The sequence below is a fragment of the Buteo buteo genome, chromosome 10 (assembly GCF_964188355.1).
Source record: "Buteo buteo chromosome 10, bButBut1.hap1.1, whole genome shotgun sequence".
NCBI classification, from domain to species: domain Eukaryota; kingdom Metazoa; phylum Chordata; class Aves; order Accipitriformes; family Accipitridae; genus Buteo; species Buteo buteo.
Window position 1 is genome coordinate 7,946,344 of NC_134180.1, and position 23,330 is coordinate 7,969,673.

At 54.7% G+C, this 23,330-nt stretch overlaps 2 protein-coding genes across 4 annotated transcripts; one reads left to right on the plus strand and one right to left on the minus strand.

Moving 5' to 3' along the window:
• Positions 1–3,163: 3,163 nt before the first annotated feature.
• Positions 3,164–16,064, minus strand: VAMP4 (vesicle associated membrane protein 4). Of its 3 annotated transcripts, none has more exons than XM_075038440.1 (8): positions 15,941–16,064; positions 15,443–15,517; positions 13,471–13,517; positions 13,059–13,097; positions 5,832–5,932; positions 5,169–5,248; positions 4,934–4,985; positions 3,164–3,867 (listed from the first exon to the last, which is right to left on the minus strand). In XM_075038440.1, exons 2-8 carry the CDS (start codon positions 15,506–15,508, stop codon positions 3,839–3,841), a joined length of 414 nt encoding a protein of 137 aa, XP_074894541.1. In that variant the 5' UTR covers positions 15,509–15,517; positions 15,941–16,064; the 3' UTR covers positions 3,164–3,838. The 3 variants fall into 3 exon arrangements, with proteins under 3 accessions (XP_074894541.1, XP_074894540.1, XP_074894542.1); XM_075038439.1 differs by having other exon boundaries at positions 15,443–15,554; positions 15,941–16,046; XM_075038441.1 differs by lacking the exon at positions 5,169–5,248 and having other exon boundaries at positions 15,443–15,554; positions 15,941–16,046.
• A 151-nt stretch (positions 16,065–16,215) lies between these two features.
• On the plus strand, positions 16,216–20,043 carry MYOC (myocilin). Its single transcript, XM_075037517.1, has 3 exons — positions 16,216–17,096; positions 17,632–17,751; positions 17,886–20,043. Exons 1-3 carry the CDS (start codon positions 16,598–16,600, stop codon positions 18,668–18,670), a joined length of 1,404 nt encoding a protein of 467 aa, XP_074893618.1. The 5' UTR covers positions 16,216–16,597; the 3' UTR covers positions 18,671–20,043.
• Positions 20,044–23,330: the final 3,287 nt, after the last annotated feature.

The following is a 23,330-nucleotide window of genomic DNA, read 5'->3' on the forward strand; positions in this document are numbered from 1 at the left end:
AGCCCAATGTGCTCCCCAGCCAAACGGCAGTGGGGAGCGGTGCCCTGCAAAGCAGTAGGGTCCTGGGAGCTCTCCCACCATGGTACTCCTCACAACCAGCCCCCCCAGAAGCTCCTGTTTTGCAAAGGGACTCCCCAGGGCAGACTTCTTCTGGTCTGGCCAGTGCCCAGAGCTAGGAGCAGAGAGGCCTCTCCCCACGTGCATCAGAGGGGCAGCCATCCATGCCTGCAGCCCCTGGGCATGGGGACACCCGGGACTCGCTGCATGGGTCACACCAGCAAGCCTGGGAGGAGGAACCAGCCCTGCAGCAGGAACGCACAACTCCAGCCAAAACATGCTGTTCCCTGTAAAAAAGCAATCATGTGGAAAACAGCAGCTAATGAAGAGGTCTGTCTTCTGCACAAAGAGGGAATGGATAAAACAGACCCTATGCTTGAATGAAGGACTTGTTTTTGTTGTAAAGTCTCCTTCATAGTACCTCCTAAGTGAAAACCAACCCCAAAGCATGCAGACACTGCTGGAAACAACAACCCTTTCCACTCACTACAGTTCTCCCTGCCACCAGTCCAGGGTGGGATGGCACAGGCTGCAATATAAAGACCACAGTATCTCAAAGGAACATTAAGGAGAACCACTCTGCAATGTACCTGAAACCAGACATTGTAACAGTCTTTTCAGCCTTGAAAAGCCTATAAAACTTGCTCAGTAAATTCTATTACTCTGAGGTTACTGACCAGGACTATTGATTTGCTGCTGCCTCTCACAGCCAGAGCTGGTCCCTTGAGAAGGTCTGTGCTCAGGATGACCCCAGCATTCAGTGACTTGAACCTAAAACTGATCAACACCTAATTCTGGCAACCCAGGGAAGTGTGCTGAAGGCTTTGACCACGGCAGCTTTCCTTGCCCTGCATCTCGAGTACAACCATTTGCACCCCAACCTCCTGGGAGGTGCTGCGAAAGCACTCCAGTGTGGACACATATTTAGGTAACAGTCACAAGAGCATTCCAGACACTTTTAGAAGGCCTTGAACAGAATAAACAAGAAGACAAAAAAAGAAAGATACCAATTAGAAGAACACAGGTGCACATTCCAGGATAAAGGGAACTTGGCACAAAGAACCTCAATTCGGCAGTTTATCTTGACCAATTAGACTGAGAAAAGTTTCGCGTGTTTTACTTGGTATAACCAATTGTATCTTATGTTTATGCACGCGTACAGTGTCGATATAACCAATCATATTCTGTGCGCGTGGACAGTGACTTTGCAGAATATGTGACTATAAGTATGTGTGTGTTTGAGCAATAAAGGGTTGTCTGTTGTCTGCTTTCAAGATTACAGGCGTCCGTCTACTTCAGTCTCACTCCAGCAAAGCTGTCGAGGAAAGCCACCTTTTCCAGGGCAAGAGCCTGCTGCCTGTGCTCGGCTGCCTGTGGTGGGCCTGGTCCAGTCCTGCTGGTACCAAAGGATGAGTCCAAGGCAGGCACAAGACACAAACAGTCCAGGGTCGGGGGCACTAACCTTGCCACCTCATTCTCCGTGGATCTGGGTCAGCTGGAAAAGTGTTTGTGCCTGTCCAAAGCAGCACACTGCCGGCATGGTGGTAACAGCAGCACTTCTCAGGGTGGTATGCCAGTGCTTGCACTGAGGAGAGTTCAATGCTATCTGGAAACTCTCCCTAAGGACCTGCTGCTGATGAAGATCTGCCAAACCCAGCAAGGACAGGGCTACAGAGGGCGTAGCAGCAGCTCCTACATTCGGCACCTATAAGCAGTTCTTTAACACAGTAGGGTTGCCGTGAATACTTCATCCTACCAGCACCCATTTTGAAGGCCCTCAGCCCAGCTTTAAAGGCAGGCTTTGCCTCTAGCAAGCAACTGCAGAACTAACTTCTCTTGCTCAGACCTGGTGCCAGCAGGGAGTTGAAGTCCTGACACACTGCTGTGGCACCAAGGTCCTTCATGGGTGGCAGCAGCAAAGGCAAGATGGGGCTGGGAGAGAAAGCCAGAGGTACTGGCAGGACTCTCCAGCAGCAGGAGTAAAGCCTGCCCTAGCAGGCAGGCCAGAGCAGGCACAGCACAGCCGTTACGCAGGCTCGCAGTGCCGTTAACTCACTTTCCAGCTGGCAGGAAAAGGTACCCGACAGCTCAGCAAGACTTGCAGCCCCCCTGAAGACAGACACAGTCCCCCTTCATCCACTCTCTTGTTCCCTTGCAGGTGGAGAGTAGCCAAAGGCATAGGCAGGATGATTTTTGTCCCTTCCACTGGGTGCATGATCTTAAAATCAGGCTACACTTCAGGAGAAAAAACCCAGCCTGGCTTTCTGGTTCCCACCTGGAGAGACCAGGGCCCACAGAGGGCAAAAGCCCTATTTATATTCCAGCTGGGCAGGCAGAGCTTGTAATCACATCCAACCCTCCAGCCTACTGTGCTCACTTTTAATCCCTGTCTCTGCACGGAGCCACACCACCACTCAGGTGGAAACTGTGTACAAGGTCCTGAGGGCGGGTTCAGAAGAGGAAGCTGGGACATGGCACTGGGAATTCTCTGGGGCACCATTTCCCCTCTCCAACATTACTTCAGACACACACTACACAGGACAATGCTTCTCCCATCAGAAAAGAGTCAGCAAAAAGAGAACCAAGAGAGCCTGATCTCGGCTCAGCTACAGTCCCAGGCTCAGGGCTGGAGGAACAAGGGTCCCAAAAATAAAGAGCAGACAGAAATGCCACCAAACACCTGAGACCAAGGATGGAGACAGCCAAAACACAGCAGTCCCACCCATGGATGGAGGAGCTCAGCTCCTGTTCAGTCCAGCACAGGGGCCCCTACACCTCCCCGAGCACCCCAGCACATGTGTCTGGGAACAACCCCCAGCCCACTGGATCACAGGGAAGCGAAACAGGCTGGCATTTGGGACTGCAACCACCATATCAAGGTGAACAGCTCTGAATATGGAGGGGGCTTGTTCACCCTGGACTGGTTTCAGGAGAGTTGCTGTCCTCCTGCTCTGTCTCTTACATCATTGGGCTAATAACTGGGCTTTACACACAGTTCTTGCTTCTGGTGAAGAAAACACTGAAACAGCCCTTTCCTAGGGACTCCCAGCAGCAGAGAGCCCTGAATGTCCTCCAGAACTATGAAGACGTGCAGGAACTCCAGATGTACAGTCAAAAATAGGTTTACTGGAATGTCTTTAGTCACAGCTGTAAGCAGCGATACTGAAAACACTGAGCTTGTGCATTCCTATGGCAGGACCAGAAAGTCTTCTGGATTGTAAAACCTAATTATTTCTTTTTTTCTACCCCCTGCCCACCCCACCCACCCCCCCTTTTTTTTTTTTTTTGAAGAGAGAAACACCACCCTTGCAGTTCTCCATAGAAGGGTCAGTTCCCTGTAACATAATAGGATGTTTCTCTTCAGACACTCTTCCCCTCCTTTGCTCTGATGAAAGGACAGAGTCCCCTCTGCCTTCCACAGCAGGCAGCAGGAACTGCTCAGACAGTATTATTATTAATATTAGAACTCAACCATATATACAGATAAATTGTAGTGGCACGTAGCCAGCTCCAAACCAGAGACTCAGAATTCCACAAAACAGGCAGTTTCGGAACTGAATCTTCTGTTATAAAAAAAAGTCTAACAGCAGGAGCAGGTACTCAACCAAAAAAAAAGGGTCATTTGGCAGTTCTTAAAACGCTGTTAGAACTGGCTACTTGCCACCACCTCCTCACTCCTTGGAGAAAAACAACTTCAAAGCTATATACAGATATCTCACTTAAATTACACAGCAGTTTGGTTATCCCAGAGCCAGCTCCACTGAAGCCTCCAGCTGCCCCATCAGGTATGGTACTTCAGGACTATGGGTACTGGAAAACACAAAGAAACAAGCTCTCAGCCACACACCTTCACATGCAACACTGATCTCCACCAGTGAGATTCCCCCCCATTTCTGTAGTGACAAACACCAGGCAGCTGCATAGGAAAGTGTTTCCAAGCTCAAGCTAATGCAATCTGCTGCCTGCACACATGCTAGACAACATTTCCTGCCACCTTCATCTCCTTCCAGCTTCCCAAAATTAAACCAGATGGGATTTTCCATCAGTCTCTCTCTCTACAATGCTCTCACCCTGCTGCTAGCTCTGCCTCTCCTGCTGCAGGCTGTGTGTCAGCAGGACAAGAGACTGCAAGGGTTTTGCCAAAGTAACAAGAACTGTTACAGAGCTGTCCCCAGCCACAGTCAATAGGAGGAAAACCCTCCAGACCCAGTGTCATGAAAGACCTGTGCTACCGTGCTGGACTGCCTCGATCCCTGGAGCATCATTCTAGAGGCAGAGGGCTGAATTAGTTCTGCCTGGAAGAAACATGCTCTGGTCATTATTACCTGTTTGGTAGGAAAAGCAGCGACATCTCTGCTCTGGGGAGCTCCAGAGAGACGAGGCTGAGCAGGAAGGGCAGGGGAAGGGACCAACGGCAAAGCCACGACAGCTACTTGCTGAAAATTAAGCAGCCTGGCAGCTTTGGTGAAGAGTGTTTGCAGGGACCAGACCCATTGCAAGATGGCTAATATATGTGGAGTGGCCTTTGGGAGACATTGCTGCAGTCTGAAACTCTTCCATCTACTCCCACCAACCTCGGGATCACTCAGTGCCAACCCTGGATCAGTACAATGTTGTCAGGGCAGGGCAATGTTAGCATTCTTTGGCCACAGTAGGATTTGGTTTGAGCCTGTTCCTGTGCGTTTAAACCTTGCAGAAGAGCAGCATGGAGTGGTCTACAGGCACCTCTTATGACTGCTTAAGTCAGTGTGGGGCCCGACGGGAGTAGCTCAGGTGCTCTCCCCCAGGGACAACAGCACCACGGTATCACTCATGGTGTGGAGTGCCATGAGTATTTCAATACCAGACATGGCTGGGGTGACCTGGAGCTACTCACCGATAATCACGAGCAGGAGAACGACCGCCACCAGCACTATAATCGCCTTCATCTGCAAGGGACACACAGAAGCGTGTTACATAGGATGCCATGTGTGGCTGCGTCTACCTGAAAGGAGGCCTTTGGCTTGCAGCATCTTTTCAGCTAGAAAGCAGAGCTTCTCCATCCCCTCCCAGGGAGGGCAGGTAACCGTGCCTCCATAAACCCACCCCTGCCTGTTCTCGTTCTTGCTCACCTTGCAGCCTCGCCACCACATCTGCCTCCGAAGCTGCTTGGCTCTGTTGCTAAAAGCTGTTGCGTTGTCTGATAAACTTTCTATTGAAGGAAAGAAAGGAGGCGATTCAGCAACGCACCCATGGTCAGAGCACCCACTCGTTCTACTAACTCCACTGAGTTTTAAGCAATAAACTCAGCATTAGGGGAAAAGACCCAACCACAGCATGATTCACCAAAGCCACAGCAGATGCCAATGTGATGCCCTTTGCTAGAGCACACACAGACCTGCTGAGTCCCACTGAGCCCCCTTTGTACTGGCTGTCCCCTGAGGACAGGAATTCACTCCGCAAGCCAGCAAGCAAGCAAACAGCTGAAGTGCTCAGGGCCGTCGGGAGACAGACCATTCTACCTTTGCTTGAAGGAAGAACTAGATCACAGCACCCAAATTCCTCCAAACTAACACTTCTGTGCAGGGCAGCAGAAGGTGAAGGTGGAAAGAGGAAAGCATCAGCAGAAAGTTAGATCTGCAGCCCAAGGGTGGGAAACATCTCTCTCCAGAAGGATAGAAATACAAGCCCAGGTCTGCCATTAGGCACTTTCTGAACTGGAACTAGGTAACCTGGTGCAGCAACAGGGAGGACATGTGGGGAACAGGCCAGTAGAGCTGCATTTAGCATTGCACCTGATTTATCCTGCAGGTCATCCAGCCGCTCGCCTCTTTCAATCACCTTCGTGATGTTCTCCTGCATAACGTCGATGACTTCATCCACCTGGTTCTGGACACTAGAGCAAAGCAAAGGCAGCGTGAGGGGCAGAAGTGAGACCACCAGCTGTGCATTGCAGAGCCAGCCCTTGCTCAGAGCTGCCCGGGTTGGTGGGATCTGAGAGCTCACTGACAAAAATCAAAGGGGACAACAGTGGAACGAGGTTGATGAGGTGCTGAGAAAGCTAGAGGCATGGCATTGCCTGGGGCGGATCTCTAGTAATCCCAGGAAGGGTGAGGGAACACAAGGGGCTCAAAGAGAGCACTGGGAAGTCAGCAGAAGCAGGGCACCCTCCGTAACACCTTTAACACAAAAATGCAGTAAGGAAAGGCACTAATTGCTGCTGGTCTGCACCTCTGCTGCAGAAGAGCTCACAAATGGAAAAAAAACTCCCACACTAAAACCCACACCTTATCTTTCCAGATTTCACAGAACCTCACACCGCACCTTTGTAAAGAACTTGGGGTGAAATCAAAGCAAGGTGCACTCCTCCCTCTGGGAATGGAGTTGCTAAATGAAACCCACTCTGCCAGGGGCATCAAGAGGACAGTAAAGAAATGGCTGATATGAACTAAACCAAGTTATTATAATCCAACTTCTCATAGGTTACGCAACTCTGTGGGTAGTTGCTTCAGTGAACAGTAGCCTAAATCACACCCGCAGGGTTATTATAAATGCATTTATTCACTCCATAAAAAAGCCACACTAGTAAGAGAGAAAAATTCTCCTGGTGGAAAAATACTGCTACATTCTGGTTTGTATTTTGGAGCTAATACACTTTTATTTTCCTGGAGATAGAAATAAGAAATTTCTTGGGGCCCTAGGGAGACAATACATTGTTTGAGACATACTGTTCCCAGAAAGTAAATGGCAACAGCAATGTCTTGGAGGCAATGCTACACACAGGGCAACAAAACAGAAATAGCTCCAGGCCACTCACTCTGCATAAGTCTTCGGTTTGACAGCTTAGGTTGCCTTGATTAAAAACATTTAAGCACTTCAAAACATATCAAAACCCATCCAGCGTTTGCTAAATACGCAGCACAAATAGGCCACTGCACCAGCTCTCCACATCACCAGAAACGCATACCTCCTATTAACAGTGCAGCACTGGTGTCCCCAAGGGGAAGAAGGATTGCCACTACCTCATCTTTAACACCTGCTTAGCACCCATACTATCCTGGTCCCCAAATTATCTTCCTCTTTGGACCCACACAAAACCCTCTCCTTCCCACTGCCAGCTCACAGATGCAGAAGCTCAAAGACATTATTTGCCAAATCAGGTTTTTTACAGCAAGCATCAGACCTAACTTTACCACTTAAAGAGCCATCATCCAGCACCTAGGCTCAGAGCACTTGGTACGACGAGGACAGCATATCCTCCACCACAGCCCAGGAAGCCAGGGCCAAGAAAGACTCAGAGCAACTTGCCCAAGGCCAGTCAATGGCACACTGCAGAACCAGGAACAGGGCTCCGTCTGAGCCACCATGCCTCTAATTAGAGACATAGGTGCACATTGACCTATTTCTCCTGCCCCCCTGCCAGCTACGTGCCTCTCACTGAGCAGATGCACATGTGGGGAGCGGCTGCAACAGACAACAGTGGTCACAATGGAAAAGCATTTACTTATCGTTCCAAAAATGGGCAAGGAAAGTCATTAAAAGAAAAGGCTTTTTTCTCCCCAAAAAGCTCTAGAAAGAACTCCAGATCTTTGAATATGGAGGGGCTTCCCATCTTAGCGTTTCCAGTCAGGCTCTGTAGCAGCACTGCACTGCGGCTTCCAGAGCTGGAACAGACAGGCAACCCCTCTGAAGCCAATTTCTGACTCAACAGCCCTTGTATGGCACACGCTGGACTCCAGCAGCACAGGTAAAAACTTGCTTTATTTAGGACACCACAAGAAAGGGACCTGCCTTCCCTGTGCTGCATCACAGAGTCCGTGGGAGCAGCATCTCTCTGAACCCACCTACACCATGCAGTGGCAGCTCCTGCCTTCCACATCAATGGCAGCCGCCTGCCAGGAGTTTCTTATCTGAAGGTGAAAGGCATAGACAATGCCCCAAATGCCTCTCAGCAGGAACCTGCCCCATGCCCACAAGCCTGTTCTGATCCACCATTTGTTTTGCAAGGTACGAGGCAAGTGGCAGAGCTGCCACCATTGGGAAAGCACAGAAGGTGGCACTGAGGACGCAGGCAGATGCTGCCTGGGAAACATCTGGTGGTGCCCTGTGGAGCAAAGTGTCCACCCCACGCAGGACATGCACCGCCCCATGGCCCTTCCTTGGAGCAGTGGGTGAGGGCATGAGGTGGAGACATGCTCTGCAAGGGGGTTTCATTACTTTGGCACAGCAGACGAGTCCCAGCTCAGAGCCACCAACAACACTGCTATAGCCTGAACATCTGTTATCCTCAAGTTTTTGCCAAGTTGGCTCATCTAAGGCCATAAACATCAGTTTTACAGGCAGAAGACTACATTTGCAGTATGTAAATGTTTCTAAAATCATTTACTGGCTCCAAAATAAAGAGATTTCCTCCCACAACAGATTTGTAACCAAGTTATCTTGGTACAACTAACAAGTGGAGGCACGCAAAGTTACAATGCATCTAGGAACATGCGCTGCAATGCAATGCCACCTGTATCCCCACCAGTACAGGTCAGAGCCTGGAGAGATGCTGCTGCAGTCCTGGAGCACCCCAAAGCAGTTGAGGCAGAGTGGGCAGGTACATAACTTCAAGCTGCTCTGCTGTGTACCAGCATTTGGGAGACACCTCTGGAGCACAGACCCCCACTGCCCAAGCTGCATCTTGGCATCCCACCTCTTTTCACTTGAGCTACTGGTGAAATGCTGCATGCCTTTGCTGCCTGCCCATAGCCTGGGAATGCAGTTAGCTGTCCCCAAGAGAACAAAACATTTCACAGGTGGAGAATGGAAGCACAGAAAAATCAAGGCTTAAACTCTCACCAATGTTGAGGTGTTTAACACCCATGGAACACAGACACATTTGAGCACCCCAATATCTTTTGATATCTGATGTAAAAGAGAACCCTGGAAAAAACCAAGAAGAAAGAGACCAAGCCAGGGAATGAAACTTTGATATCCACACAGTGCCTTAATCAGACCTTAAGCCAGTCCTTGCTTTCTGCTCTCTCCCACCCATCACTGCTACAAGAGATGCCTCTCCAGGAGGGGGCTGAAAGATGCCCAGCCAATGCATTAGCCCTGCAGTTTCAGAACAAATCCAAAAATTCCCACTAGTTTGGCATGCTTGAGGTTGGAAACTCAAGTTGCATCAAGAAGAAAATATTTTCTTGTTTTATTTGGCAAGAGAGAATGAATCCTCTAATACAAAGTGTATTTCCTGTTAGGGAGCTATTGGCTTTTGACACATACATTTTGTGTGCTTCAATCCTGCCAGATTTCCAAGAGAAATAAAGTAGACTAAATACCTGCCAGGAAAGGGACCAAGACAAAAAGCATAAAATATGTCTCCCACGACCCTCCTTCTTACTAATTACTGCAAATATGATGCTTTTAACAAGGACAGCAAGAGTACACCATCAAAGCAACAAGAGACCCAATGGCGCTTAGCTTGGTTTAGACTCCTATTTTTTTGTGCTTTGCTGCGTCCAGAGCAGGAGGAATAAGCCTTTCCATTTTGGCTGCACTGGGTTATCTACTGAAAAACTCCCTGGGCTGGTCACGGTGTTGGGCTAACAACAGTGCTGCATTCTTCAGACGCCGTAAACAGGCCATGCACGCACCATGGGGTGTGCTGCTCAAGGCTGCTTCTTGTCTCCAAGTTGGCTGTTTACAGCCAGCATGACACACTTCTATTTTCCACCCCAGCGATATTAATAGTGCTGTGTATTTTGGTGAAAATTACACCCAAACACCCCTCGTTGTGGCAGTAACCCAGGGAAAATGGAACGGGATGGAAAGCCAAGCCAGACGGACGGTGCAAAGGCAGGAGGCCAGCACATCACAGTGCTCCCCAAGGCATGGCTCTCTGCAGAGGGGCTGCCCAGCAGACAGCCCTGCTGTATTCAACAACAGGGTATCAGGGCTGAACCCTGCCACAAATCCCTGTCTTTAAGTTGCTGGTTCATCACAACAGTAAGGAAGACAACAGTCTATGCTGCTCCAAAGCATTCCAGTCCTTGAAAGGATTACCCCCAACAAGGATGCCTGATGATACAGTCTCGGTACCACCTTCAAATGAAGGTCTGGACTATGGCTGATGTCCACTGCACAACCAGCCACCTGCAATGAGCAGCCAGGGCCTGGGAAGCTGCTGTCAACTCTTGCCTTCAAACCATTCCCCAAACACTCCCCCTCCTCGGGAAGTAATCTGGGGTTTGCAGCCAGACAGAGCCACCGGGGCTGAGCCCCGGGGCCAGGGACGCTGGCTACTGCCAGCAACGCGATGGGGGAATCACAAGGACCCAGACCTGGATCCCAGGGAACCACAATGATGTGCTGAGCCTCATTGCCAGCATGAGCAGGAACCCAAATCCAGCAGCATGGCTGCCTGAAAGCAGAAACATCAGTGGTAAAGGAAGTCAAGCAGTGCAGGAAAGGTGGGGATTTCGGTTACATTTTTCAAAAGATGACCTGTGATGAGAAGCTCCTTTTCTACACAAAAGCAACCCAGGTGGAAGAGGAACTTCCCAACTTCCCCCGAAAAGGCACTAAGAGCTCTCGCTACACACATTCAGGACTTCTCACAAGGCCTGGAAGCAAAGGCAGAGAAGAGAGATCAGCTCTCCCTTAACTCTTCTTTGTAACCTTGAGGAAAAGGATAAAAGCCTGTTAAAAACTACCTTTCAGCTCCAGCCCACCTCAGGGACAGTGAGATCTCAGAGGGAGCCTAAGGGATCCCCTGTGGCCACTTACATCACCAGAGGAGCTTCCACCCCAATGAGCAGCTGTTGGGACAACAGACCCTGAACTTCCAGACACATCAGGACAAAACACAGCATGGAGGGGACTGTGACGCTTTCTCCCGCCACTACTACTGGCTCTAACTCGCCTCCTTCCCCTACGAAGTTTGCAGTGTTCCCCACCATCCCTTTCTGCAGCTGAGCCAGCCTCGAGGGTCTCTGCTGCCAAACTCTCCACCCTGACCCAAGCTCCTTTGCTGCCAAGGACAACTAGGAAAAGTTTCCAGTCTTGCCCCTCACATTTGACATGTTCCGCACCTTTGCTCCCATAATCCCATCACTTTTTCCTCTGCCCAATCCTCTATCCAGTTTCCTTTTATGCCTACCTTCACACCTCGTTCCTCCAGCCCTGTACAACTAGTCTTTCTAGCTTTGCCCAGCTACGCCTCAGCTCTCCAAATGCTCAAATTCCTCCTTAAAATGTCTTTTCCTTACAGTGTTTCAGCAGCAACCCAACCCTCCTTTTCCTCCGCTGTTGAAACCAGAGTGAACGGCATTACTATGAGACCACGCATCAATCCATCCAGCACAAGGGCCCGTCTGATCAGAAGCTTAATAATAAGCTCCATGACAAGAAATGACTGCACACTGTAAGTGCTTATTAAACAAAACGATCAACACTGATGAGAGCAGAAAGTAGATACTATTTTATAATAGATGCTCTAGATACTAGATAGATGTAGCCACTTGCTACGCCAAGGGACATACCCCACACCAGGTCCACTAGACAGGCAATCTCTGGCAACAGGCAAGCCTCACATGTGTTGGGCATTAGTCACATCACACCTATGGACCCACCAGCTCCTGGGTGAATTCTTTTGTTTTGCTTCCCCCTCACAGCTGTGGTGCTATCCTCTACCTAAGCCCCCACTCCCTTCTGCCTGGCCAAGACAGTGGGAAGAGAAGAGCTCCCGTTTTCCCCCACCATGCAGGGAAGGCAGAAGATGCTCTGTAATTCCTTTCCAGCAGCAGCAGATGCAGGGGTAGATGTCACCCCCTCTCCACCTTTTTATGGGGGTGGGACCCCACTCATAAAACCAATTCTCACCCTTCCCATTCACTCCAGACCAGCGTGGCACTGCCCTAGAAGGGAGGCTTTATCCACACTGGCTTACTGTAAGGACCAGTGCATATCAACCAACAGCATCCTCACACCCTGGAGGGAACAGAGACCCCCTGAAAACTCAGGGTTCAGTGACTGACCCACTGCCTCTTGTGTAACGCAAGCGCACTTTGCCCCTCAAGGTAACATGGCAAGCGGGCACACAAGTAAGCACTGCCTAACGCTGACATTGGCAATGAGTCATCTCAAAGCTGCGCCGGCTTCTTCCCGGCACAAAAAAAATTCCTAATGAAGAGCAACCCTCAGGCTGCACACAAGATGACCCAGTCTGATTAATGCCCAGTCATCAGTCCCCCACAGATCTCTGTTCTGGCTTCACAAAGGTCGGCAAAGGAAACAGCACAATGCAAACCAGGGGTCTGGGAAAAACCAGCCCCTTTCCACTGAGTGTCACCATCGCATCCCTCATAGGAAAGGACAGGGCAAACTGGAGCCCAGAACAAGCATCATGCAGGAAATGACTCGATGGGAGAAGGATCCAGAGTGTTCACTCCTTCCTTCTTGCAGTCAATAATCCTCCTCCAGCTGTAATGATTTCCTGTTTGCCCAGCTGCTTTGACCCACTGAGTCACTGCTCATCTCCAGCTCACCTATATCAGGTTTTTATCTGGAGGAGGCCCAGCCACTGCCCAAAAAACATGGTCCTGGTGTGTTCCTGACCACTTGCTTTCTTGAAACATTGAACAGCAAGTTACAGGATGAAGAAAAAAAGAAACAAAACAATAAAAAATGAAGCTAGCAAAGGTTAAAATTCAGGGTTAATGCTCTAGAAAAAGAGCCTCAAAAGCATGGAACAGGTTATCACCAGAATACAGCAAGGGCTTTAGAAACTCCACTAAGCTACTGTAATACAATCCTATCCCTTTACCTCTGTCAATGCTCAATTTCTTGATAGCGTGAATCAAATTTGATATTTCCCTTAGCTGTGGACATATAGGGTAGGAAGTGTCAATTAGAAGAAAGCACACACAAGCCATGTTCATATTCAGAACTACACAGAAATACTCCGCTAAGACAGCAGCAGAAACTCACAGTGCCAGAATAAAATATTATCTGTGTGACACTGAGGAACAACTTACTGCCTGATCTTGTCATTCCTGGGTCCCAACGGCCCTCTCCTGCAGGCAGAAAAGAGAGCAATCAGTATGGAAGATAGAACGAAAACATGTTTTTAAAACAGACTTAAAAGATATGCAAGAGAGAATCAACACCTTGTGGATGGAGGATTGTTCTCATACCTCCCATCAGTCCCTCCCACGTCTCACGATACATGGGACACCCCACTTTTATAAAGGTCACACCTATTAAGTCTTAATTCATGCTTGAGCCATGCCAAGGCTCTGGGAGATCATCTCAAAGGAATCAAAGGTTTTGATTCCCAAGCCCCCACCTACGTGGCAGGGAACAGCTTTTGGTATTCGATGCCTTCAGTCTCAGAGCTGTAGGCAGTTAAGACATTGCATTCCCTACAGCAACTGTTCAGAAACTCACAAGAAAAAGTCTTCCTCTTCATCTGAATCTTCCTCCAACAGGTTCCTCTGCAAACATAGAAAAAAACCAAACCACTTTGTCAATAAGCAACCACCATTTCACACACACGTTTCCAGCCCTTAGGATGCAATCAGCATCCCCTGACTGCAGGTTACACACGAGCCCTCCTTTGGAGGGGATCGACGGTACTTTTTAGGTGTCTGGAGTTGTGCTGTTTCTCTCCACTTGTGACCAAGGGACGAGCTGGATGTCTCCATGCTGCTATTATCACCTTGGCAGTGTTTGCTAACTCTGTAAAGCACAGACCAATGCAAAGCTCTGCAGCTCTGACTTGGGACAACTCCCACCTCTGCCACTGAGCCAAACTGGATTTGCATCAATGGCCAGTTGCCTGTGCAGGTTCAGATCCCAAATTCTAGGGATCACTACAACTCCCTGTGACATTGAAGCAACCAGTGCGTCAGCACGGTGAGCCCTGCCTTGGAAAGCAGCAGCCAGAGTCCCTGAACAGGCCAGTTGTGGAAGGAAGGCCCTCTCTGCTCAAGGGACGATCCCCAGTGCTGCACTCGGTCAATGGCAGCTGCTAAAAAAAGTCAGCATCTCTTACGGCCACCCTGGGGTATTCCATCCACATGGAAAATCAGATCCACTCCTGATTTGGAGGATGTGGTTTCTCCAGCCATCTGACAGCAGCAGGTGTAAGAAGGATGACTGCAAGGAAACACATTAGGCTCCCTGCATGGTACGTCCAGAGGGGTTCACCCCTCCAAACCCCCACTCGGGCAAATGCTACAGCCAAGCTGGAAAGCAGAGCAGTCTGGTAGTGCCTCTGCTTCACGCCAAAGGGCTCCTCACTACATCCCATCAGACAATCCAAAGGCTGATTTTTAAGAGCAACCTCAAGATCCCACTTAAACTTGAAAGTTTTGGACAAAGATGTACATTACTAGAGCTCATTTCTCTTACCAGAGCAGCACAAATTTTCCAATTGAGCTGAGGGCTCCCAGTAACATCTACTTAGGGTCAAAAATAACCAAGAAGAGGAAACAGCACCTTAAATATGTGGGCCTAGGAACTCATCGGATGGTCCTTACAGTACCAACAGCTGCTGCTTCCCCTGTGCATAAATTCGGGCTCCCACCTGCAAGCACAGTGCTCTTATTTTGAAGCTCACCTACATTTCCATCCTTGTCACATTTGCTCAATCAACTTAAGTAACCCGCGAGACCACGCAATAGTTTCAGCCATCGCCTCCCTTAAGGGACAAACGAACCGCTCTTGGCAACACGGGATCCTCCTCTCACTGACAGCTATCGTGAGCTGCAGCAACATTTTAGACTACAGTCTAAACTCGGTTTTAGCACAGTATGACCCCAGGACAAACACATCAGCTTAAATCCACTTTGTTTGAAACTGGGAACCGCACCACTTTGACCCATATTTCAAAGCCTGAAACGTCAAGGGACCTTGGCGACAGGAGAAAAATTCAGTTGTAATGCGCAGGGTAACTTCACATGAGTCCTTCAGCCAGCTATGTGGAGAGGAGAGCCATGACGTGCCCAGGCCAAGCTCTGCGGAGAGGCAGGAGACTAGAGCACACCAGGATCTCACAGCCGTAGAGCCAGACTAAAGGAACTGAAACAGGTTCTCAAAAGAGCCGTATCTCCTCACAAGGTTTGTTTTAAAATACACAGAGCAGGTGTGCCACACGGACAGTCCCCTCACTAACTAAACATCTCTATCAACAGTGATATGGGCGTCTCAGGCCCTGCGGCCGAAGGCTGCGGCAACAGGAGCCCCTTCGGCAAAGGGAGCCATAGCTTACCTCACACGGGGCAATGCTGGGGCCCTTGGGGCCCCCAAGGTGCATTAAGGCCCACCTGCCCGCCGCGGGCACCCCTACCTTAAGTAACAGCCTGCTATGGCACCGTTACGGCCACCGGCCCCGGTCCCTCGCCCCGCCGGTACTCACCCGCTCGCTCTTCACCGAGCCCGTCACCTCGTCGTCGTTCAGGTGCCTCTTGAATTTCGGAGGCATGGTCTCTACCTGCGGGAGAGGCGGCTTCGTCACCGGGAGGAGAAGCCTGGAGAGGAGGTGCAGGGAACGGCCGGGTCACCTCGCTGCCCGGCACCCGAACTCCTCGTCCCACGGCCGCCCCTCGGCCGGGGGCCGGGAGAACGGGTGTGAGGGGGGAGGGAGCGCCCGGAGGGGCCCGGCGGGCAGCCCCCCGCACCGGTGGACCCGGAGGAGTGTGGGGGGAAGGAGCCCGAGACGGGTGGATACAACGGCCCCAGGGCAGGGGGGCTGCAAGGGCAGCCGGTGCCCGGCACCCGCGCTTTCGCCCTGCCCCGCCGTTCCGGTCCAGCCCTCCGGTGCCCCGGGGGCCGCTGGCGAAGCCGACCCGGTGCCCAGACAGAGACACCCCACCCCCGCGACGGCGCAGAGACCCCCCACCACCGCCCCGCTCACCGGGCTCCGCTACGGGCCGGGCCGGCGGGAAATGGCCGGTGCGGCGGCGGCGGCGAGTCAGCTGTCCCATCGACCGCTTCGGCGCTCCGCCGGCCGCGCCGAGCGCCGGAACAATCGATGCCGGGGCGGGAGTCGAGGGCGGGAAAAGGGGCGGAGTCGGGGAGGAGGGCGGGAAAAGGGGCGGAGTCGGGGAGGAGGGCGGGGCCGGGGGGCGGCGGGGCGCGGAGCTGGGAGCTGGCGGGAACGGCGCGGGGGGGGGGAACGGGACGGGACGGCGGAGGGGGGGCGGCCCCAGCCCGGGAACAGAACTGCCAGCACCGGGGGGGGTCCGGCCGCCTCGCCCCCCGGCATCACCCCTGGCACACGGCCCCGGCAGCAAAGCCGTTGGCGGCGGCCGCGGGTTGCCGGAGCCCGGCCAGCGGCCTCGGGGAGGCCGGTTTTGGGGGGTGGGGGGTGTGTGCGCCGGCTGCTGCTGGGCGAAAGCCGCCGCCACAGGCATCTGGAAGGTTCCGTCTCGTCCGTCCCCCGTCCCCCCCCCCTCCACGCCGCCCTGACCCTCTCCCCGCCGCCCTCCCGTCCTATAAATGCGGGCGGCAGCGCCCGGCGTGCGGCGGAGCGGAGGCACCGGGGACACGGAGGCACCGGGGGCGCGGGGCCATGCTGGGGGTCTGGCTGCTGCTCTGGGGGGGCCTGGCCCTGGGCTGCCGGGGCGAGACGGCCTTCCTCCGGCGTGCCGATGACAGCACCGGGCGCTGCACCTACTCCTTCACCGTGGCCAGCCCCGTCGAGGCGGCTTGCCCCGATGGCGGCGGCGTGCCGGAGCTGCGGGCCGAGCTGGCCGCTCTCGCCGCCCGCCTGAGCCGGCTGGAGAGCCGGGAGCGGGGCGCGGGGAGCTCGGGGCCGAGGGGAGTTGAGGCGGGGGGGACACGGGACCCCCAGCAAGCGGCCCCGGCCGCTCGCCTGGAGGCTGCCTACGGCGAGCTGCTGCGGGCCAAATCCCGGCTGGAGGAGGAGAAGAGGCGGCTGGAGCGGGAGAAAGAGGAGCTGGGGAGGCGCCTGGAGAGCAACACCCAGGAGATCACCCGGCTGCGGGCCACACGCTGCCCCCCCGGCGGAGAGGGGCCAGGCCGTGATGCCCTGCGTGGCCCCGGCAAAGGTAAGTGCCGGGGCCAGGACCCCCCGTGCATCCCCACTGCCTCTCCCCCGGAGGCTGGTTAAGTCCCTTTGCTGCTCCCCATGAGGTGCACCCGCTGCTGCCCCCCCCACTCTCGGGCACCTCGGCAGGGCACTCATCCACTGCAGGGCTCAGCCCTACCGGGGGGGTCGCAGGCCATTGCACCAAACCCCAACCCCCTCCCCATCCCTCAGTTGGGGCTGGCAGCCGGAGCCCTCATCATCCCATCATCTGCCCCGCAGCGGAGGGGGGCCGCAGGGGACTGCACTAATCCGGGGGGATTAGGAGTTTCCCCCAAGGAGCGTTAAACCCCGCACCTGGGGGGCAACAAGCTCAGCGGCTGCGGAGCGGGGTCCCCATCAGTGGGTCACAGATGTGCCCTGCTGCAGCGGGAGGGGGCACTGGGCTCCCGACCCAGGCGTAGGCGTTTTGGGGGGCAATGGTCCGGCGTGAAGCCCCCCAAGGGTGGCGAGGACAGGCACGGCCCCTGCCCACGCTGTGCCTGGCCCCGCCGCAGCTCCCCGCTGGGACCCGCAGCCCCTCGCCTACCAGGAGCTGCAGTCGGAGAGGACGGAGGTTCCCGCATCCCGGCTGCTGGAGGAGACCGCGCTCGGCCGCCCGGGAAGCAAGGACTCGGGTACTGCCACCGGCACGGCCGGCTGGCCCCACGTTCCGCTGCTCATAAATACCGCTTGGCCCTCCTGAGGGGCTCGCCGGGGGCCGCCGCCGCTGAGCAATAACCCCTTTCTCTCCCCTCCTGTCCCTGAGCAGGCTGCGGCGAGCTAGTGTGGGTGGGGGAGCCTGTCGTCTTCGGCCGGGCAGAGTCCATCGCCGGCAAGTACGGCGTGTGGATGAAGGACCCGGAGCCGGTGCCCCCCTTCACGCGGGAGACCACCTGGCGCGTGGACACGGTGGGCACGGAGGTCCGTCAGCTCTTCCAGTACGAGGCGGCTGAGCAGCTGGCCCAGGGCTACCCCGCCAAGGTGCACATCCTGCCGCAGCCCCTGGAGAGCACAGGGGCTGTCATCTACCGTGGCGGGCTCTTCTTCCAGCCCCGCCGCTCGCGTGCCCTGGCTCGCTACGACCTGCGGGGAGAGGCCATCACGGCTAAGAGGGAGATCCCCGGCGCCGGCTACCACGGGCAGTACCCCTACTCCTGGGGGGGCTACACTGACATTGATCTGGCGGTGGATGAGACGGGGCTCTGGGTGATCTACAGCACTGAGAAGGCCCGGGGAGCCATCGTCCTTTCCAAGCTGGACCCCGAGACGCTGGAGATCCGGCGGACCTGGGAGACCAACATCCGCAAGCGGGGGGTGGCCAACTCCTTCGTCATCTGTGGCACCCTCTACACTGTCAGCAGCTATTCGGCGCCCAATGCCACCATCAACTTCGCCTACGACACGGCCACTGGCACGAGCCGGGCCCTCAGCATCCCCTTCGAGAACCGCTTCCGCTACCTCAGCATGGTGGACTACAACCCTGCCGAGCGGCAGCTCTTCGCCTGGGACAGCTTCAACATGGTCACCTACCCCGTCCGCCTCTCCCAGGCGTGAGCCGGGGTCGGGGACGCGCCGGCTCAGCTCCCGCGACCCCTGCGCGTGCCTCGGCACCCCGCTTCGCTCCCCAGCTCCCCCCGGTGCGGCCGGGAGCGCTGCCTCGGACAGCCCCGGGCGATGGTGGGGGCCACGCGCTGCCCAGCCACGCCGTGATGGGGCCCCCAACGTCCCCACTGGCACCTCCGTCAACATCCCATCGTGCTCGAGTGCAGGGGAGAGAAATTAAGTGCTTCTCCAGAGCCTGGTTGAGCCAGCAACATGTCTCTCTCCAGCCTTGGCAGGTTTTGGATGGGCCACGGTTGTAGCCAGCCCTGAACTGCTCCGGCATCCCCCGGGAGCACCCAGCCCAGCCATCCTGAATTTGGAGCAGTGAGGGCTCAGGCATAGTGAAGGCTGGGCAGGGCGGGTGGTGGAGGTGGGGAGATGCTGTCCAGGAGGGTTCCGCCTAAAATAAATGCATTGCAAGCAGCGATCCCCTCTGCGGAGCCAGGGTTCGTGTTTCCAGGCTCTGGCTGAACACGAGCACCATTGCTGCCCTCCACACCCACCCCCCCCACCGGCAGCAGCAGTTTTGGGGACGCCTCCCTGGCTTGTGCCAGCCTCGCAGAGGAGAGCAGCGTTCGCCCACCACCAGCACCCCCGCAGAGCCGAGCTCCCTTGCCAAGAGCCCACAAGCCCCGCTGCATCCCACACCGCCAGTGCTGCGGGTCATCCCGGAGCTCAGCCGCCTCCAAAAATCATCCGGCAGGATCAAAAGCAATGGGGAATATGGACACTCATTGCACAAGCCTTGTTTTATCGAGGAAGAAGAAGAAGAAGCTGAGCAGTGGGGAAGAGTGCTGGCAGAGCATAGCTTGGCGTGCCCAGCCCCTCTTGGCCACGCGCTTTGGCTTTACTGGCCGTGCCTGGCCACTGAAGCGGTGCAGCAGCTAAGGCCAGCAGTACTCCCCGTGCTGGGCCAAAACATGCTGTTTTAACTATTTATTGTAGAAAGGCTGTAGGAGGCTTCCCCCCGCCCTGGCATTTGGGGCAGACGGGGCAGCAGTGGCTGCATCCCCCAGCGGATGCAGAGGGTCTCAGCCCAATAAAAGTTGCCCACCGACACTGCCTTGCACCTCATCTTTCCAAACCTGGGTTTTCTTTGGGGTTTGGTGGGCTGGAGCCCAGAGGGGGTTGTAAAGCGCTGGTGCCCCCCTTGATGCTCTGACGGACTGAAGGTGCTGGGGCAGGGGAAGCTGTAGGGCTTTGGCCAGGAAAAACACCACATTTGGGAGGCAGCTGCTGACAGGGCTGACCCCAGGAGCACCTTTATTTAGCATGAAGAGGGGCTCTGACATGCCCAAAGCATTGAATCAGAATAAAAGTTAAAGCTTCAGCACTAAACCCCGGAGATTTGCTGAATAGGAAGGATTAATGAGCTCCAGGTGGCAGGGCTGCGGGTTGGGCTGGCTGGTGCCCTGGGGGGCAGCACAGGGTGGGAGGGATGTGGGGGGACAGAGGCAGCCCCCCTTGGCTGCTGGAGCACCGGGGTGTTTGGCTGCTCACCAAGGGGACGGCACCACTTGGAGCCCGGAGGCCGCAGGGATGGGCTCAGAACTGACCCCGTTCTAGAAGGGCAGGAGATAAGGGGGTGCCGGGGTGGGGAGGGCAACGGGTGCCGGCCACAGGCTGCGCGCACTTCTCCACGGTGAGGGCTGCCCTGGTGAATCCGGTGGCGGGGGGGAAAGGGGTAAGGGCCCTGCTAGACCACCAGGATGGGCTGGGGAAGGTGTGGGATGGGATGCATCCCATGGGGAACTGACCTGGGGCCACAGGGTAGGCAGGAGGCTGAAAGACCCTTTCTCGCTCCCCGGCAGGCCTGGCCCGGGGCTGGGATACTCACCACGACTCGGCCCGAGCGAAGGCGTCCCCCCAGCCAGCGATGCGCCCACTCGACCGCCGTGGCGCAACCCGGCAGCCCCGTGACCTGCGGCAAGCCTCCGCCGCCCCGCCGGCCCCCTGCCCCGTTTGCGCCGCATTTGGACTCGCACCCTCCGGGCCGCAGGGCTCAGCCCAGCTGGATCGGCGACACATCCCTCCGCTTGCCGTCAGCCACGCCATCTTCTCCAATGCCGAGAGCCGCGTGCCGTCCCAGGAGCCGGGGGCCCCCCAGGGCTCCTCGCCACGCCGGGGCTACGGCACCTGCGTGCTGCAGCGGGTCGTGCGTGGCACCCTGGTCCTCAGGGGGTGCGGGGGGCCGCAAGCCGTGCCCCGGGATGACACCTCCCCCATCCTCGTGATGGGGGGCGGCAGCGACCCCGCCATCGACCGCAGCCCCACGCCCGCCATCGCAGCCAGCTGGGTGCTGTACGAGGAGGAGGACGCGTATCTGCGCTGAGCTGGGGGCCCTGGTCCCACCACGGGGAGAGGGGTCCCACCGTGACTGGTGACTGCAGCTGCTGCAATAAACTGGTGGTGCATTACAGGTTCCCCCAGCCTCGGAAAACACGAATTTGTAGCCCTGCCCCGGGGAGCAGCCTTGTCCCCGCAGCGTCCCTCTGTCCTGCTGCAAAAAACCCCACCCTGGTACAGAAGAACAAGGCAAACACCAGGGCAAGATCCAGGGCGGTAAAGCTGGGGGTGAAGGCAGCTATGGGGGTCACCCAGGAGCAGGCAGAGGCTGTCACGTACCCACCGGGGCCGGGAGGAGCGAGGCAGGCAGCAGGCAGACCCGATCCAGCCGGGGGCAGCCTGGCAAGCAGCCGTCCACCCAACGTGCAGAAAACCTGCCGCTGAGGATGGGAAAACGGCGTTTCTGTCCCAAACCAGGATGGGAGGCGAAGCTGAAGCCCCCCCCGCTTCGTCCCGCAGCTTCCCAGAGGCGCGAGTCAAGCCTCAGCATGAAAAGGAGGGCTTGTTCAGAGGTCGCCAGGGAGTAGCAGCACCAACGGTTTCTCAGTGAGTGGAGAGGCTGAGGGCAGACAGCCCCAGCCATTCCCACCTCCCTGCTCTCTGCCAGCACCGGGGTCTTTTCAGGCTGGGAAGGCCATCACTTAATTGACTAAAAAAAAAAAAACAACCCCAACAAAAACCCCAAAACCAAAACAACAAAAAAAAACCCCCAAACCAAAAACCAACCCCGAAGTCAAGCCAATGTACACAGGATTTCCAGAAAGCTGGGCTGGAGCTGAACAGCGCTGAATACACAGCTTTACTTAACAGGCTTTGCAAAAACAAGCCCAGAGAGTCCCTCCCCTCCCGCATCCCAGCAAGAAACCAGCCTGAGCCGAGGGGGGGTTGCTGGATCTGGCCCCAGTCACATTAACCCCCTTCTGCTCTTGCCCTTGAGAAAAGTTACAGTCTTTTCACAGACTCAACATTATTAAGAGAAAAGAAAGTGAATTCCCCAAACAAAACAGTTCCCTAATTTATGGGAGGTTCAGCACAATTATTTGTGATGACCAGAGTCCTAGAAAAGAGATTACACACCAAATCCCACTCAAATTAAAAAAGCAAGAGCTATTCCAGCGTAAATGGCCAAGAGCAAGTTATCTGGTTAAGTGTCACAAAAATATTCAATGAACCAGGGTCAGTGACTGGAAGCTCAACCTGGCCTCAAAGGCAGCCACGGTGGTTCGGGGCTGTTTTGGAGATGCACACATCAAAACCTGGTTATTCAGATGCATGAAATGCCCAAGCATTTCCTTTTAATTAAGTTTCTGCAGAAATATTATCCCTGTTCTGCTCAACACAAGAAAAAGCCCCAAACTTGGTACATTCCCACAGCCGACTGGGAGAAATTTATCTGACTTTTCTAGTGGCTTTACTGGAGAATTTAAGATTGATCCTTTCAGCAGCATTTCCTTAAAAATAGTACAGTGAATGATTTCCCATTTTTAGGGGGTCTTTCCAATAGGAACCAAGCAGAAGATAGCCTCAAACCAGGGAAACATCAGCATAACTCTGTTACTCTTTTATCACACATTTATAGATCAAACCAATGTCTCCACTCACTCAGTTCCCCTACCTTCGTCCTCCTTTCCCGGAGCGTTTGCTGTAGCTGTGCCTGTACAGTTCCTGTAAAAAGGGCAGTTTACCTGTGGTGTTACCTACTCAGAGGTTACTCCTGCCCATCGCTCTGTTTATACATTACAGCACCTTTATTTATTCCACATGGCTGCAGTTCTACCCCCTGAAAGAACTGACCTCGGCAGCAGAGGACTCCAGCTCCTCCGGTGCCCCCAAACCACAGCTTCCCGCCCCACCAAGGGTGGGCATGTCCACCTGCTCCGACTGACCCACCATGGGGCTGGCAGCAACAGCCCTGACCAAAAGCAAATCTGCACAACTCCCAGCAGCGCTTGCAGAGCCACCCCAACACCCCCGACTGGCTTTCCGTTCTTTGTTGGAGGTGCATTGCTAGCCAGCACCTTCTCCCAAGGCAGGAATTACTTCTCAGAGACCAACAGAGAAGGTTTCTGGTGTTTGTTATGAACCAAGTTCCCTCTGGTGGCCAGCTGGCAGAATCCTGCCTCCTCATTACCCCACAGCCCCAGGGCAGGGAGCCCAGGGAGGCAGGGATGCCATCAGCCCCACAACTGAGGGGCTGGAGGATGCTTAACCCTTCATTCTGCCCCAAGCTTAAAGGCAGAGTCAGTAACTCTGTGATTTGAACATG

Coding starts and splice junctions, on each gene's coding strand:
- MYOC (XM_075037517.1), top strand. CDS start 16,598: ATGCTGGGGGTCTGGCTGCTGCTCTGGGGGGGCCTGGCCCTGGGCTGC. Junction 17,097..17,631: donor CCTGCGTGGCCCCGGCAAAG/GTAAGTGCCGGG, acceptor GCCCCGCCGCAG/CTCCCCGCTGGGACCCGCAG. Junction 17,752..17,885: donor CCCGGGAAGCAAGGACTCGG/GTACTGCCACCG, acceptor GTCCCTGAGCAG/GCTGCGGCGAGCTAGTGTGG.
- VAMP4 (XM_075038440.1), bottom strand. CDS start 15,508: ATGCCTCCGAAATTCAAGAGGCACCTGAACGACGACGAGGTGACGGGC. Junction 13,518..15,442: donor GCTCGGTGAAGAGCGAGCGG/GTGAGTACCGGC, acceptor CTATGTTTGCAG/AGGAACCTGTTGGAGGAAGA. Junction 5,933..13,058: donor AGGAATGACAAGATCAGGCA/GTAAGTTGTTCC, acceptor GCTTTGCTCTAG/TGTCCAGAACCAGGTGGATG.